The sequence below is a fragment of the Rhinopithecus bieti genome, unplaced genomic scaffold (assembly GCF_001698545.2).
Source record: "Rhinopithecus bieti isolate Rb0 unplaced genomic scaffold, ASM169854v2 scaffold_35950, whole genome shotgun sequence".
Classification (NCBI taxonomy): Eukaryota; Metazoa; Chordata; class Mammalia; order Primates; family Cercopithecidae; genus Rhinopithecus; species Rhinopithecus bieti.
The window spans coordinates 199,295-214,766 of record NW_016815506.1 but is presented as its reverse complement, the minus strand read 5'-3'; the positions used below and the strand labels follow the sequence as shown (position 1 = coordinate 214,766).

Genomic DNA, 15,472 nt, shown 5'->3' with positions numbered 1-15,472 from the left:
TTGTCTTTCTCGCTAGACGGGCCACAAGAGGCCAATTGATGTGTCTCCCTTTGTCCCTCCCTCAATACCTTCTGACTTACAAAGTGTTTCTTCTCTTAGGAAACGAATGGCAGAGAATGAGCTGAGCCGGTCAGTAAATGAGTTTCTGTCCAAGCTGCAAGATGACCTCAAGGAGGCAATGAATACTATGATGTGTAGCCGATGCCAAGGAAAGCATAGGTATGAAATAGAAGGAGAGGGATGGGACAATCACAGCTCAGGGATTAGGTAACCAAAGATCTTCCTAGTGAGTATTGGTAATTAGGAGTTACATCTGTATCTCATAATTAGTAAAAAGACCCTTAAGTTTCTACCTTTGTCATATTGTCAAGAGATTGACTATTTTGATTAGCACTAAGAAAAATTAGCTTTAAGATAGAACATTGAAGGCATATGAAATATCTAAGTGGGGGTAATTTTAGATGTTTCAGCCCTATTTGTGAATATAAGACTACTAGTAATGCCCTAAGTAGGCTTGACAAATTATTAAAGAACTATCCTTTTGTTGGTTGCAGGAGGTTTGAAATGGACCGGGAACCTAAGAGTGCCAGATACTGTGCTGAGTGTAATAGACTGCATCCTGCTGAGGAAGGGGACTTTTGGGCAGAGTCAAGCATGTTGGGCCTCAAGATCACCTACTTTGCACTGATGGATGGAAAGGTGTATGACATCACAGGTACTCTCTGTCCTTTAGAAATACAGGCTCATACTTCCTGATCTTTTATGTGCTCTAAACTGCAATGTTTTGTCTAATTATTTCTCATGTTTACAGAGTGGGCTGGATGCCAGCGTGTAGGTATCTCCCCAGATACCCACAGAGTCCCCTATCACATCTCATTTGGTTCTCGGATTCCAGGCACCAGAGGGCGGCAGAGGTAGGTGGTATTTCTGTCAATAATCTACCCACGATTTCAGTTTTGAATACGGTTTCAGATGGCCTGCTTTTTAGGACACTCAGGGGCCTTATTTTCTAGGAAGTTTGGGAACTGGTAGGTATATCTAACTTTAGGTAACCATATGACTCTAACATCTCTTGCCTTATTTCTGTTTTATCTCAGAGCCACCCCAGATGCCCCTCCTGCTGATCTTCAGGATTTCTTAAGTCGGATCTTTCAAGTACCCCCAGGGCAGATGCCCAATGGGAACTTCTTTGCAGCTCCTCAGCCTGCCCCTGGTGCCACTGCAGCTTCTAAGCCCAACAGCACAGTACCCAAGGGAGAAGCCAAACCGAAGCGGCGGAAGAAAGTGAGGAGGCCCTTCCAACGTTGACGCCCCTTCTCTTTCCTCAAAACAATGTCAGGGAGTCAAAAGGGCTGTGTACAGCACAGGATGGAGTTTGATTTATCCCTCCTCCCCCAACACCTAGGAACTGAATCTTTTTTTTGTTTTGTTTTTGAGAGACGGAGTCTCGCTCTATTGCCCAGCTGGAGTGCAGTGGTGTAATCTCAGCTTACTGCAACCTCTGTCTCCTGGGTTCAAGCAATTCTCCCATCTCAGCCTCCTGAGTAGCTGGGATTACAGGCACACACCACCACACCTGGCCCAACTAATTCTTTTTTGTATTTTTAGTAGAGACAGGGTTTCACCATGTTGCTCAGGCTGGTCTCAAACTCCTGAGCTCAGGTGACCTACCCGTCTTGGCCTTCCAAAGTGCTGGATTACAGGCATGAGCCACCGCGCCTGGCCTGAATCTTGTCTTTTGACAATACCAAAGAAATAGGGGGTAGCTAGAGTAAAGAACCTAGGGCCTGGACCTGGGCTGGACAGTATATCCCTTTAGATGTGGGAACTGGGTATTTCCCTGGGGTCTGTATGCCTTTGTCTTGTCATTTGCTTTTAGGGCAGATGACACTTTTTCCCACCCTTTTAAAGCCACAAGTCTGTCTTCTTTCTTGACCCATTTCAGGAGGAGCCCTCTCCTTTACCCTGATATAATATTTAAAAGACAGAACAAGAAAGCATGTAGCCCTAATGATAGATTACCGCATAGAGTTCGGAGAGTGGAAACTGAATTTTCCCTCCACTTTCACTTTGTGGGTAAATCACCCAATTTTAGGCTCTTTTCTGCAAGGATGGCCAAAATTAATCATTTTTAAAAAGTAGATTCATGCCCACTGCCCTTGGGTGAGGGGGAAGGATGCAGGGGTTCCCAGAAGCCCCCATGTGATTCAAGGGTTTGTATTTTTTTTTTTAAGTTTGTTCATATTTGTATGTACATACCTATTTAAAGCCAGGGGATTATCTTTCTATAAATGTATAACTGGTAACCTGTATCTTCCCTCTTTTTTGCCCATACAACTGGAGCCCTTTTTCTCATTTGAGAATCCCTTCCCTACGAAGTGTTAAGCTTAGAGTGAAGGGCACCTCCTACTGGACCAAAGGAGAGGGGACTGGAGAATTGTTTTAAGTTTTATACATTAGGTCAGTATTCCCTCTTCCTACCCCCAGCCTTATGAGGACAGCTCTCTGCCCTTCCTGCTGATTAAACTGCAGCTATAGCTGGAAAAAATTATTATAAGAAAAATACACAGCAAAACAGAGCTGGAAGGTGGTAGGTGTAGAAGATATGGAAAGATGTAATCACCGAACAAGCTGCCCAAATGGCTTCCTGCTATGGAGGAGAGTGATTTGGCCCTTACCTCACCTGCCTTCCTGATTCAAAGAAACTTGCCGCTGGCAGGACTAGGCCCAGGAGCCCCATTTGCCAATCTCTTCTCTTCTTGGGAGTCTGGGAAAGGTTGTATAGGTCTCACGCTTTCAAGGTGTAGAAGACAGTATGGAGAATAAGAGAAGGATGTTTTATAGTCCTCTGTTTCACTGCCTTCCCCATGCCCATGGAGCTGTCCCAAAACCCATCCCTCAGTATTTGTTGATGCCAAAGACACGAACCCCATGGAACTGGGGCAACTTCGGCAGCAGTACACTGAGCAATGAGGCTGTGTTGATGAGGAAGTGAGCAGCATCATACTTGGTATAGAAGCTGGTCAGGAGATAGCTGGGGAGAGAAAAAAATAGGGTGAGTGAGGTTGGCCTTCCCTATCCATATTCTTTCTTTCTTTTTTTTTTTTTTAAAGAGACAGTTCTCACTATGTTTCCCAGGTTGGAGTGCAATGGCTATTCACAGGTGTGATACGTGCAGTACAACCTCAAATTCCTGGGCTCAAACAATCCTTCTGCCATAGCCTCCCAGGTAGCTGGGACTCCAGGCATGCACCACAGTGCCCTGCTCTTTCTCTTCTATTTTAAATGACCAGTTTTACTGTATATTTACTGTTCTAGATTATCTAAAACTATTCCAGCTATATCAACAGCATTTACTTTGGGGTTCAGGAGATAGCACCTTTAACTGGAGACTATAAGTCAGTATCTGTTAATTTTTTTTTTTTTTTGAGACGGAGTCTCGCTCTGTCGCCCAGGCTGGAGTGCAGTGGCCGGATCTCAGCTCACTGCAAGCTCCGCCTCCAGGGTTTACGCCATTCTCCTGCCTCAGCCTCCCGAGTAGCTGGGACTACAGGCGCCCGCCACCACGCCCGGCTAGTTTTTTGTATTTTTTAGTAGAGACGGGGTTTCACTGTGTTAGCCAGGATGGTCTCGATCTCCTGACCTCGTGATCTGCCCGTCTCGGCCTCCCAAAGTTGCTGGGATTACAGGCTTGAGCCACCGCGCCCGGCTGTTAATTGTTAATGACATGGCAAATGACGGCTGAAGCTATTTGTCTGTATGATTGTTAAGAGTCCTCTTTGCTTCCATTCCCTACAGTGTTTTTGAAGATTACTATTAGTTCTGCCTTGATTTACTTATTTTGGCAGTGTAAAATCATTTGGTTTTATTTGGCACTTATCTTTTCTAAGTCCCTTCATTTCCTTACTACCAAGGAGGCAGCAAGGAATGCTTGATTACAGCATTGACTTCTATATTTTACTGCTCTCTGTAGACTTAGAACTAGTATACCTTAGTATCTTCAAAGGGTTTTAGATGGGTAGTCTGTTTTTTAACAGCTTCCCTATGGGCCTTTCTACCTGGCTCTTGGAGCTCTTTCTAACCCAGCATATCCTCATTTCCCCCATAGACTCACAGCACAATAGGAGAGATGCTGAGGAACTTGCGGGAGGAGGTAAACTGGAGCCCATAGTCCATTTGCTCCCAGTGTGTCAGTAGCCGAGCCTTTCCTTGGTCAGGAGTCTCAAAGGGTGTCCCTTTCACCGTATGAAGGAAGACATACATAGCCTGGGAACAGGGAAGGTGGCAGTGTGAGGGGCAGAAAGTAGTTCTTCAAAGAATTATGTTACGATCCCAAAAGGAACACATAAATCCCCAAACAATTGGTGATTTTATTTTGCTTTTGGTCGGGAAACCCTGGGGTGGGTACAAGGCTGCGGTTTAGTGCTCACCAGGTTATGGATGACGTTGGTCAGGGTCCAGACAACAGGAATGCTGAAGAAGGGGATGCTGAGTAGAACCACATGCAGCAGTCCTACCAAGATGATGTAGGCCAGCCAGATGCCTCGGCTATTCATCACTCGAGTGTTGGGGTTTACTTCGCTGTGTGCCACCCCCACATTCATCCTAGCCATAATGGGGGATCAGGCAGGAGTCCAACTCAGTTTTTTCTCAACCCCTCTTTGAGCTTTCTCCCAGCTGTCTCTCAGCCCCAATTCCCTGAACTCTATTGGGAATGAAGAACTTACCCATCATGCAGAAAATAAAAACTGAAAACTTGGGGAAAACTTTAAAAGACAAGAAGAGTCCTTACTACATTTTAGAGACATAGTCATTTTGCTCTGATTTTACACTTCAACTGTAACATGAAGGAGTGTGTAGACTTGGGGCACTCCCTCAGTGAGCGAGGGAAATAGGAGTATCTAACTTTCCTGAAGAAGTTAATAACCATGAAGAGGTCACGCACACCCAGTATTCCAGGAGAAAGTCATGGAATCATCAAAGAACCACTAAGAAGGGATGACAGAGTAAAGCTCACTCTGGTCCCCACTTTGTTCTCCGTGGCATGTAAGCAGTCAGCCTCCCTATTACTTCTCTCAAGCGTGGGGCAGGACAACTTGCCCACGGCTTCTGGACTGGGTTCGGAAGGGACCTGAGCTCAACGCCTGGAGAGATGGAGCTTTGGCTCTGACTCCAGGGGCGGCAGTGATTATTATCTGAACTCGGTTCTTTAAAATTGTGGTAGCTCTTAAGCTGATGATGTCTGGTTAGGAAGCGGCTGTTGCCCGCCCCAGCCCCACCGCCAGTTCCTTAAGCCCGTCCCATGCCCCTCCCAGCTTCCTCCTCACGTTCGTCGGTTTTTTCAGGGCTCCCTTCAGCGCTCCCCTCTCAATATTTAGGTCACCGCTTCCTCGGCGCCCCTTTCGTCTCCCACCATTTTTCCTCAGCAACCCTTACGGTCTTTGCAGCCCCTACCTGCCAGCTCAGATCCCCGTCCCGGCTACCGGCGCAGCGCCGGCTACCACACCTGAAGTCTCCAGGAAGTAACGCCTCCCCGTCTGCCCCTTTCCTATTGGGGGAACAGAATCAGCGCTGCCACCACCCATTGGTTGGTGATCTGTAATGCGATGCACAGTTGGTTGCCATTTCTGTCGTTCTCAAGATACAATGTCCGCCCCTTTCCCTGTTCCACCTTTTGAAAGCGGTGGGGAAAGCTGCCTAGAGAAGTGAGAACGGCGTCAGCTATTGACCAATGGGAAGAGTTGATGGTATGGCGTGGGAGCAAGAGTGACAACGATTGGTCAGCCTTGCATCTCTTCGCCTAAGGCGGGAGCTCCTGGAGGCGGAGGCAGCGGGTGGGGGCCTAGTGGAGTGAGGGGTAACAAGATGGCGACCGAAACGGTGGAGCTCCATAAGCTGAAGGTACAGTGAATCGGGGAAGGGCTGAGTTGGACTTTTCTAGGAACTGAATTCTACAGGGTGGCTTGCGCCTTCTCCTACGTGTTGTCTTTGCAGCCTTTTCCACTTCGTTTTTCGGCTCCCACTGTAGCTCTTTTGTGCCACCCTTCCACACTACGCCTTCCCTAATTTCCCATTTCTCCTCACGGCTTTACTGCTATATTTATTTGTTATTTCTGCTCCCTTCGTCGTTGTATCGTCCGTCATCCTTCCCCATCGGGTTGTGTAAGTGCCTTCTACCTGTTATACTCCTCGTTGCTTTTCAGGGCTACATTACGTCAGTTGGTCCCTCCTTTTTGCCCCATGTCGGACTCAGGATCCGTTTTTCTTCCCTGGGATGATGTTTCCTGTCTGTCGTCCGAAGCTGAGATTCCCCTGTTAGCAAATGGTGGCATTTTTGTGTATTTCCCTCTAAATAGGTCCCAGACACTCAGAAAATACTTCCACTCCCCTTTTCTAGGTGGGATTATGCCCCCAGGCGGAATTTTGAAACCAGGGAGAGGCCTCTCAGAAAAGATCGGTCTCGCCTTAGAAGCCTGGGATTGAGGAGACCTTGAGAATAGTAGAAGTACAGACACCTCAGATTTAAAAGTTTTCGAGTTCTCTCACGCGGCTCTCGGCCCGCCAGCCTTCCTCACACACCATCTCCTACCACCAGAGAGAACTCATACCTGCAATATTTGGGAAAAACAGTTCCAAGGTTAAGATTATCTCTTTTCCATTTCATATCTCGGATGGGCCCTGCATCTCCTGGTGTTACCATTGGCTGACACTGAATCACAGAAGCTGTTTTAAATTGTCTTATGAGAATCTTGGTAGTTTTCTCACACTTAGATATATAAAAACGTTAAAATATATTAAAAGAAGAAAACTTTAAAAAGCATTTTCTTTAAGGGTAAATAAAGATAATCTTGATTGTGGTTTCACAAGTGGTTTTCTCATTACATGCTTTGGACAAACCAGGCTGATATAGCTGAAACTGAAAAGTGATCCTTTAAAGCTTGAAGAGTTTTTTTTGTTTTGTTTTGTTTTTGTTGTTGTTGTTTAAGAAAGCTTAAGGGTAGTAAGGGTAGGGAGAGGACCCTTCTTTAGTCACTTGTTAGTTGACCCCAATTAGTCTTTCTGTGAAAGCTGGTGTTTTTCTTACTCTTGGATTCTAAACTCTATTAGTGGATTTTTGTGTTATTCTGGAGTTATTGTTAACTTGATGGTACTGAAATGCATAGATTATATCAGTGGTCTCCTGATATTGTGATGAGAAAAAAAAAAAATTGAGCAATCATCTCCACTTTGTGTATATATACTGTACTTATAGAAATTGTATACTTCCGTACTGTTATAAAACATACACAGAAAAGGAATTTTGAATGAGATAAAAAGGAACTATGAATAGAAGAGCTAATATTTTCTTCCTATTTGTCCTATTTTTGAAATCCCTGGAGTAAGTCACCAGCTGCCCGATGACTTACTTGCATTTATAGATTGTGTTGGTTTATGGAGTTCCTCCTTTCATCAAATCTGTATTTGTCAGGTCTATGTTAAATTTGTATTTGGTTAAGTAACTTTTACATAAAGTCCTCTGACCTGATTTTAGTGTTACAGTCTAAGAGAACATTAGGCATTCCTGACAGCCTAAAAAGGACTCGCTCTTTAATCACATTTGCTTGTCTTTGCTTTTTCTCTAGAGCACTTCTTAACCTTTTGGAGGTCACAGATATCTTTGAAACTCTGATGAAAGGTATGGACCCTCTCCCCAGAAAAAGGCATGTACACATATTTTGCATGCAGTTTGAGGGGCTTCATAAAACTACCTTGTAGCCCTGAGGAGTCCATGGACCTCTGGTTAAGAACTCATGCCTTTGGCTGGGCGTGGTGGCTCACACCTATAATCCTAGCACTTTGGGAGGCCGAGGCGGGTGGATTGCTTGAGGCCAGGAGTTCGAGACCAGCCTGGGCAACATGGCGAAACCCCGCCTCTACCAAAAACGCGAAAATTAGCCAGGTGTGGTGGCAAGTGCCTATAGTCCCAGCTACTGAGGAGGCTGAGGCACAAGACTCGCTTGAGCCCGGGATGGAGGTTGCAGTGAGCCGAGATGGTGCACTGCACTCCTGCCTGGGGGACAGTGAGACTCCGTCTCGAAAAGAAAAAAAGAACTCATGCCCTTTGATTCTGATTTTTAGGGCAGTTAATGTTCCACTGGCGATCTTGATGCAATGATCCTGACTTCTGGGTTGACTTGGGATTTTATTGCCTTTAAAAAAAATCTTGGCTGGGCCCAGTGACCCACACCTCTAATCCCAACTCTTTGGGAGGTGGAGGCCAGGAGTTTGAGACCAGCTTAGGCAACATAGTGAGACCCTGTTTCTACAAAAAATTAAAAAATTAGCTGGGCATGGTGGCGCACACCTGTAGTCCCAGCTCCTCAAGAGGCTGAGGTGGGAGGATTGCTTGAGCCTGGAAGGCCAAGGCTGCGGTGAGCTGTGTGATAATTGCTCCACTGCACTTCAGCCTGGGTGACAAAGGGAGACCTTGTCTCAAAAAAAAAGAAAAGAAAAGAAAAAAATATCTCCATTGTCATAAAGAGAATTTTGGGCTTTGGTATGGAACTTCAGGGGAAGGGAATACCTTTGAAGCAGGAAGGAAACATAGTATGTATCTGAGTTGATATGTAATGTCATATCAACAGCAAATTTCTGAGGATTTTGTAGAAATGCATTCTTTTTTTTTTTTTTTTTTTTCATTGAGATGGAGTTTTGCTCTGTCGCCCAGGCTGGAGTGCAGTGGCAAGATCTTGGCTCACTGCACCCTCCGCCTCCCAGGTTCAAGCGATTCTCATGCCTCAGCTTCCGGAGTAGCTGGGATTACAGGCATGTGCCACCATGCCTGGCTAATTTTTGTATTTTTAGTAGAGACCGGGTTTTACCATGTTGTTGGCCCGGCTGGACTTGAACTACTGACCTCAGGTGATCCTCTTGGCTTGGCCTCCCAAAGTGCTGGGATTATAGGCATGAGCCACCGCACCTGGCCCATTCTAACACATTTGGAAAGAGAGATTGAACTGTGGATGAAAATGGCTTGAACTGTAACAGTATCAGATATCCAGTCAAACATCAGAAAAGGAACTATTGCAGAGGAGAGGAGAAAGCGGTAGTGGTGTCAGAGTGTTGAGAATAGTGAGACATTTGTATTGAAAAGTGAAGTGAGGAAATACATTGGCAGTTGAAGATAGTTTGGAAAGGAAAATAGGTAAACTATAAAGGTAAATCAAGAGTGATGTTGAAAAAGGCTTTCTAAGTTGTATAAGGAATTCTGGCCTTTGTCATGTAATAAGTAGGGCTGGGAGCCTTTGGAAGTTTGAAAGGAAGAGCTTGATGTGATCAGCTTGTATTCTGTTGGCAGATGGGATTTGTAGGGGGAGTGATTTCACCACTTAGATGTTTATTTTTAGAGTCATTCCCCTGCTTAAAACCTTTAAATTGTGTCTCTGCCAGTCTCTGCAGCATAGTTACTAACACTTCAACTACTGTGGCCTTATTTCATTTCATTTCTTCAGAATGGTTGTCTTCATCAGTTGCTAACACTTAGCATTTATTATGTGGCAAAGCACTGTTTGAAGCCATTTGCATGCACTGATTTAATTCTCATAATAACCCCATAAGGTAAATACCTGTATTATCCTCATTTGAAAATCAGAAAAACCGTAGCTCAGAGAGAGTAACTGAGTAACTTGCCTTAGGTTGCACAGCTAATATGTGGTATATTAAATCCAAGCAGGCTGGGCACGGTGGCTCATGCCTGTAATCCCAGTACTTTGGGAGGCTGAGGCGGGTGGATCACCTGAGGTCGGGAGTTCGAGCCCAGCCTGACCAATATGCAGAAACCCCGTCTTTACTAAAAATACAAAATTAGCTGGGCGTGGTGGCGCATGCCTGTAATCCCAGCTACTCAGGAGGCTGAGGCAGGAGAATCGCTTGAACCTGATAGGCGGAGGTTGCGGTGAGCCGAGATGGCGCCATTGCTCTCCAGCCTGGGCAACAAAAGTGAACTCCGTCTCAAAAAAAAAAAAACAAAAACAAATCCAGGCAGCCTGTCTCCAGAATTCCTGTTCTTAATCATCGTACACTGCTTCTCCTTCTTACCTCAACCCAGAACCTTCACATATGCTGCAGTTGGAGTTTTCTTTTGGCTGTAGTACTTCTGCCAGCCTTCCTCCCTAACACCTTTATCTAATTAGTTACTACACCCCTTTCAGGTGTTTCACTCAAATATTATTTACCCAAGGAAGCTTTCTCTGTTCTATCCACACACATGGTCAGGCCACTTTTTATATAGTTTCATAGGACCCTGTATGTTCTTTAAAAATCAGCTGAACATGCCGGGCGCAGTGGCTCATGCCTGTAATCCCAGCACTTTGGGAGGCCGAGGTGGGCGGATCATGAGGTCAGGAGTTCAAGACCAGTCTGACCAACGTGGTGAAACCCCGTCTCTACTAAAAATACCAAAATTAGCCAGGCCTGGTGGTGCGCACCTGAAACCCCAGCTACTCGGGAAACTGAGACAGGAGAATCGCTTGAACCCGGGAGGCAGAGGTTACAGGAGCTGAGATCGCACCATTGCACTCCAAGTCTGAGCAACAGAGTGAGACTCTGTCTCAAAAAAAAAAAAAAAAAAAAATCAACTAAACACTATCTGATCAATGATTGGCTTGTTCCCTCCCTGCAAGATTGTAAGCTCCGAATGGGAAAGGACTCTCTGTTTTGCTCATGATTATTTCCCTGTATCCAAGATAATACTTGATACACAGTAGGCGCTCAATAATGATTTGTCAAGTGAATAAGCATGTCAAGAGTTCAAAAGAATGGGAATGAATTTGAAAGACATTTAGGATGTAGTAGAATTTCAAGTATTTATGGATCAGTTAGATAGGGGAAGAATGAAAGATGACTCCAGGGTTTGGGCAGTGATACCTTTAGTCTGGGTTGGGAGGAGAAGAAGCCAGTTTTGTGCAGAAGAGATAAGTTCAGTTTGAGGCTTAAGTGTCTGTGGGACATCCATTTGGAGATGTCAGGTAGTCAGTTGGAAACGTGGGTCTTTCACTCAAGAGCTGAAAGCTGATGATGCAGACTTGGTTTATTCAGAAAATATGGAGCACCTGCCATGTCCCAGTTACTGTGGGTGCCAGAGATACAGCAGTGAACAAGACAGACAAAATCCTTGCTCTCATAGAGCTTGTATTTTACTGAGGGAAGGCAAAATAAGAAGTAAAATTTATGGTATGTCAAATGGTGATTGATGAGGCACATAGAGAAAAATAGGAGAAAGGAATAGGGAGTACAATGGGAAGGGTATGGTAATTTTAAGTAGGGTGACTGGGGAAGGCCTCATTAACAAGGAGATGATTACACAGACTTTAAGGAGGTGAAGGAATGAGCTATGTGCAAAGTGTTAGAGGAATAGTACAAGACCAGTTTGGCTTATCAGAGTGAGCAATGGTAATTAGATAATGGTAGGGGAGGGCAAACTTGTAGGACCTTTTAGGTGATAGGATTCAGCCTTTTACCCTTAGTGAGATAGGAAACCAGTGGATGATGTTTGACTAGAGGAGTGACATGTTCTGACTTAAATTTTCAAACGATCACTGTTACTTTGTTGAGAATAAGTTGTAGTGAGGCAAGGGCTGAAGAGTATTGACAATAATCTGTATGAAAGAAAGACTAGAGTAGTAGCGTGTGCAGTGGTGAGAAGGGTTTGATTCTGAATATATTTTAAAGATAATGCTGATAAACTTTGCTACTGATTGAGATCAGGAAGTGAATTAGCCTTTGATATAAGTGGAATGACAAGAGGCGCAAAGAAGGAATCTTAGTGAATATTTACAGGTTTGGGTGGAAGAAGAGCTAGCAAGGAGGCTGAGGAGAAGAGAATGAAAGAAAGAAGTGCCAAGACTTTGGCAGTTAATATTGGGCATAAATGAGAGATACTTGAGCTGGTATATTGGCCTACGATTTACAAGCTGTGGTTTGTTTGTTTGTTTTTTGAGACAGTGTCTTGCTTTTTCTCCCAGGCTGGAGTGTAGTGGCATAATCAGGGGTCACTGCAGCCTCAGACTTCCTGGACTCAAGTGATCCACCTCGCCCCTGCTCCCACCCAGGAGGTGGGACTACAGGGGCACATCACCACACCTGAACTGTGTATTTTTTAATTTTCTGTAGACACCAAGTCTCCCTGTGTTGCCCAGGCTGGCCTCAAACTCCTGGCTTTGAGCAGTCCTCCCACCTCAGCCTCCCAAAGTAATGGGATTACAGGCGTGAGCCACCACATCTGGCCAAGCTGTGTGATATTTAAGCAAGTTATTGAATTTCTCTAAGCCTAATTGTAATACCAACCACTTAGGTTCCTTGTAAAGATTTTGAATTCCTATCATATATGTTATAGGTGATATAAAACATTTCTGCCTTCAAAGAATTTACAAACTATACGTTGACATAACGTGAAAAAGATGATTTCTTTTTTTTTTTTTTTTTTTTTTGAGATAGACTCTTGCTCTGTCACCCAGGCTGGAGTGCAATGGCGTGGTCTCGGCTCACTGCAACCTCTGCCTCCTGGGCTCAAGCCCTTCTCCTCCTGCCTCAGCCTCCCGAGTAGCTGGGATTACAGGTGCCTGCCACCACGCCCAGCTAATTTTTGTGTTTTTAGTAGAGACAGGGTTTCACCACGTTGGCCAGGGTGGTCTTGAACTCCTGACTTCAGGTGATCCACCCGCCTTGGCCTCCCAAAGTGCTGGGAATACAGGCGTGAGCCACCACGCCTAGCCAACGTGAAAAATATTTCTGATAAAATATTTTAATCAAAATTTGGCCAGGTGTGGTGGCTCACACCTATAATCCCAGCCCTTTGAGAGGCCGAGGTGGGAAGATCTTCTGAGGTCAGGAGTTCAAGACCAGCCTGACCAACATGGTGAAATCCTATCTCTTCTAAAAATACAAAATTAGCTTGGCATGGTGGTGTGCGCCTGTAATCCCAGCCACTCGGGAGGCTGAAGCAGAATTGCTTGAACTGGAGAGACGGAGGTTGCAGTGAGCCAAGATTGTGCCACTGTACTCCAGCCTGAGTGACAAGGGCAAAACTGAGTCTCAAAAAAAAAAAAAAAAAAAAAAAAAAATTCAAGATCAATTAATTAGAAGAAAACACAGGGCAAGCTGGGCACGGTGTCTCATGCCTATAATCCTAACCAACACTTTGGGAGGCTGAGGCAGGAAGATCACTTGAGCCCAGGAGTTTAAGAACAGCCTGGGGAACATAGTTGAGACCTCATCTCTACAGGAAATCAAAAAATTAGTTGGCTGTGGTGGCACACACCTGTGGTCCCAACTATATAGGAGGCTGAGGCAGGAGGATTGTTTGAGCCCCAGAGGTCAAGGCTGCAGTGAGCCATGATCACGCTGCTGCATTCCAGTCTGGGCAACAGAGCAAAACCCTGAGTCAAAATAAACATAAATAGAAATCACAGGGCAATGCATGATTAATGTCGAATGTATTATGGGGGTAAGTTGATATGTCCTTTCTCTGTGGGTTGGATAGGTAGAATAGAGAATGCTTTATTGACCCTGAAAAATAAGATTTAAAAAATTATTTGAATGGGTAATCATGCATAAGTTCACAAGAGTATATGGTAAAAAGTTTCTTTCCTACACTTTTCCCGAACTAGTTTCCTCTTCTCAGATTCAACCAGTGTTAACTTACCTGTTTCTTCTCCAGGCATCTTGTTTATATACATTATACAGAGATGTGTGTGTATTATTTTTTACATTAATGTTAGTGTCCTATATAGAATGTTCTATAACTTTTTTTTTTTGAGACAGGGTCTCCCCTCTGTCACCCAGACTGGAGTGCAGTGGTATGATCATGGCTTACTGTAGCCTCAGCCTCCTGGACTCAAGTGATGCCCCTGCCTTAGCCTCCAGAGTAGCTACGACTACAAGTGTGCACTACCTTGCTCAGCGAGTTTTTTGTTTTTTGAGAGACAGGGTCTCACTGTGTTGCCCAGACTGGTCTTGAACTCCTAGGCTCAAGTGATCCTCCTGTGTCGACCTCCCAAAGTACTAGGATGACAGATGTGAACCACTATGCCTACCTAGCTGTTTTTTTTGTTTGTTTGTTTATTTTCTTCTTGGGACAAGGTCTTGCTATGTTGCCCAGGCTGGAGTGCAGTGGCATGATCATGGCTCATTGCAGCCTCAGCCTCCCAGATCCAAGTGATCTTTCCACCTCAGCCACCTTAGTAGCTGGGACTGTAGACACATGCGACTATGCTTGGCTGATTTTTTTTTTCTTCAGTAGCCTTACTGAGATATAATTCACGTACCATACAATTCATTCAGTATACCTGTTAAAATATTTTTTGTTTGTTTTGAGACAGGGTCTCCCTTTGTCACCCAGGCTGGAGTACAGTGGCATGATCTCAGCTCACTGCAGCCTTGACTTCTTGGACTCAGGCCATCCTCCAGCCTTATCCCCTCCAGTAGCTGGGACTACAGGCGCATGCCACCACGCCTGCCTGTTTTTGTATTTTTAGTAGAGATGGGGTTTTAACATGTTGGCCAGGCTGGTCTCAAACTCCTGGACTCAAGTGATCCACCTACCTCTAGCCTCCCAAAGTGCTGGAGTCAAAACATTTCAAATCAAATCAAATCAATTTAGAAAAATGGGGTAAGATTTTATGTTAGTCCTATTTTAAGTTTTAAAAGGTTTTATTTAGTTCTGCTAATGTAATTGTGCTGAAATATGTGCAAAAAGAAATGACATCATTTTCAGCTATTTTATGTTTTTATTAATCTGTTTCTCATTCATTCATTCATTCTTTTGAGGCTAGGTATCGCTGTGTTGCCCAGGCTGGAGTACAGTGGTGTGATCACAGTGATATAGCAGCCTTGACCTCCCAGGTTCAAGCGTTCCTCCCACCTCGGCTTCCCTAGTAGTTGGGACCACAGGCATGTGCTACCTTGTGTGACTAATTAAAAAAAATTTTTTTTTTTTTTTTTTTTTTTTAAGGAACAGGGTCTCACTCTATTGCCCAGGCTGTTCTTGAACTCCTGGGCTCAAAGCTGTCCTCCTGCCTCAGCCTTCCAACGTGCAGGGACTACAGGCAAGAGCCACCATGCCCAGCCTCTGTTTCCCTTTTAAAATAATGTCCTAGTATATGAGAAGAACTCACTATATAACAAAAGAAGTAATACAACATTATGTAAAAGCTGTATGTAGGCTGAACGCAGTGGCTCACACCTCCCTACAAATGATATATGTAAATGTTAAGTGATCTGTAAGTGCTGGGATTACATATGACTTTTATTTTCCTCTAAACTTTTCAGAATTTTCTAACTATTCTACAGTGAACATAATACTTTTATAACAAACTAACAAAAAATTTGAAGTGTAATTAAAATCAAAAGACTTGTTCTCCAGGAAGTGGAAAGAAAATAAAGTATCAGCGTAAGAAAGAACAAGATTCTTTTAAAAAAAAAATTCTTTTTTTGG

The 15,472-nt window shown here is 44.4% G+C and overlaps 2 protein-coding genes across 10 annotated transcripts in view; one reads left to right on the top strand and one right to left on the bottom strand.

Moving 5' to 3' along the window:
- The window catches only part of SARNP (SAP domain containing ribonucleoprotein), an 82,778-nt gene that overhangs the window by 7,923 nt on the left and 59,383 nt on the right, over positions 1 to 15,472 (top strand). For 7 of the 9 annotated variants that reach the window (XR_001881699.1, XM_017853299.1, XM_017853297.1 and 4 more), the window contains 4 exons: positions 100 to 219; positions 555 to 715; positions 812 to 914; positions 1,098 to 1,284. Coding sequence is in view for 7 of the 9 variants with exons in the window: in XM_017853299.1 (XP_017708788.1) it covers positions 100 to 219; positions 555 to 715; positions 812 to 914; positions 1,098 to 1,284 (571 nt within the window). In the remaining 2 variants the exon portion in view is untranslated. Of the gene's footprint in view, positions 1 to 99; positions 220 to 554; positions 716 to 811; positions 915 to 1,097; positions 1,285 to 5,639; positions 5,902 to 15,472 lie in introns of those variants that run through there. The other 2 variants (XR_001881700.1, XM_017853301.1) reach the window with 1 other exon arrangement.
- ORMDL2 (ORMDL sphingolipid biosynthesis regulator 2) lies at positions 1,594 to 5,659 on the bottom strand. Its single transcript, XM_017853307.1, has 4 exons — positions 5,455 to 5,659; positions 4,431 to 4,605; positions 4,115 to 4,266; positions 1,594 to 3,034 (listed from the first exon to the last, which is right to left on the bottom strand). Exons 2-4 carry the CDS (start codon positions 4,602 to 4,604, stop codon positions 2,899 to 2,901), a joined length of 462 nt encoding a protein of 153 aa, XP_017708796.1. The 5' UTR covers position 4,605; positions 5,455 to 5,659; the 3' UTR covers positions 1,594 to 2,898.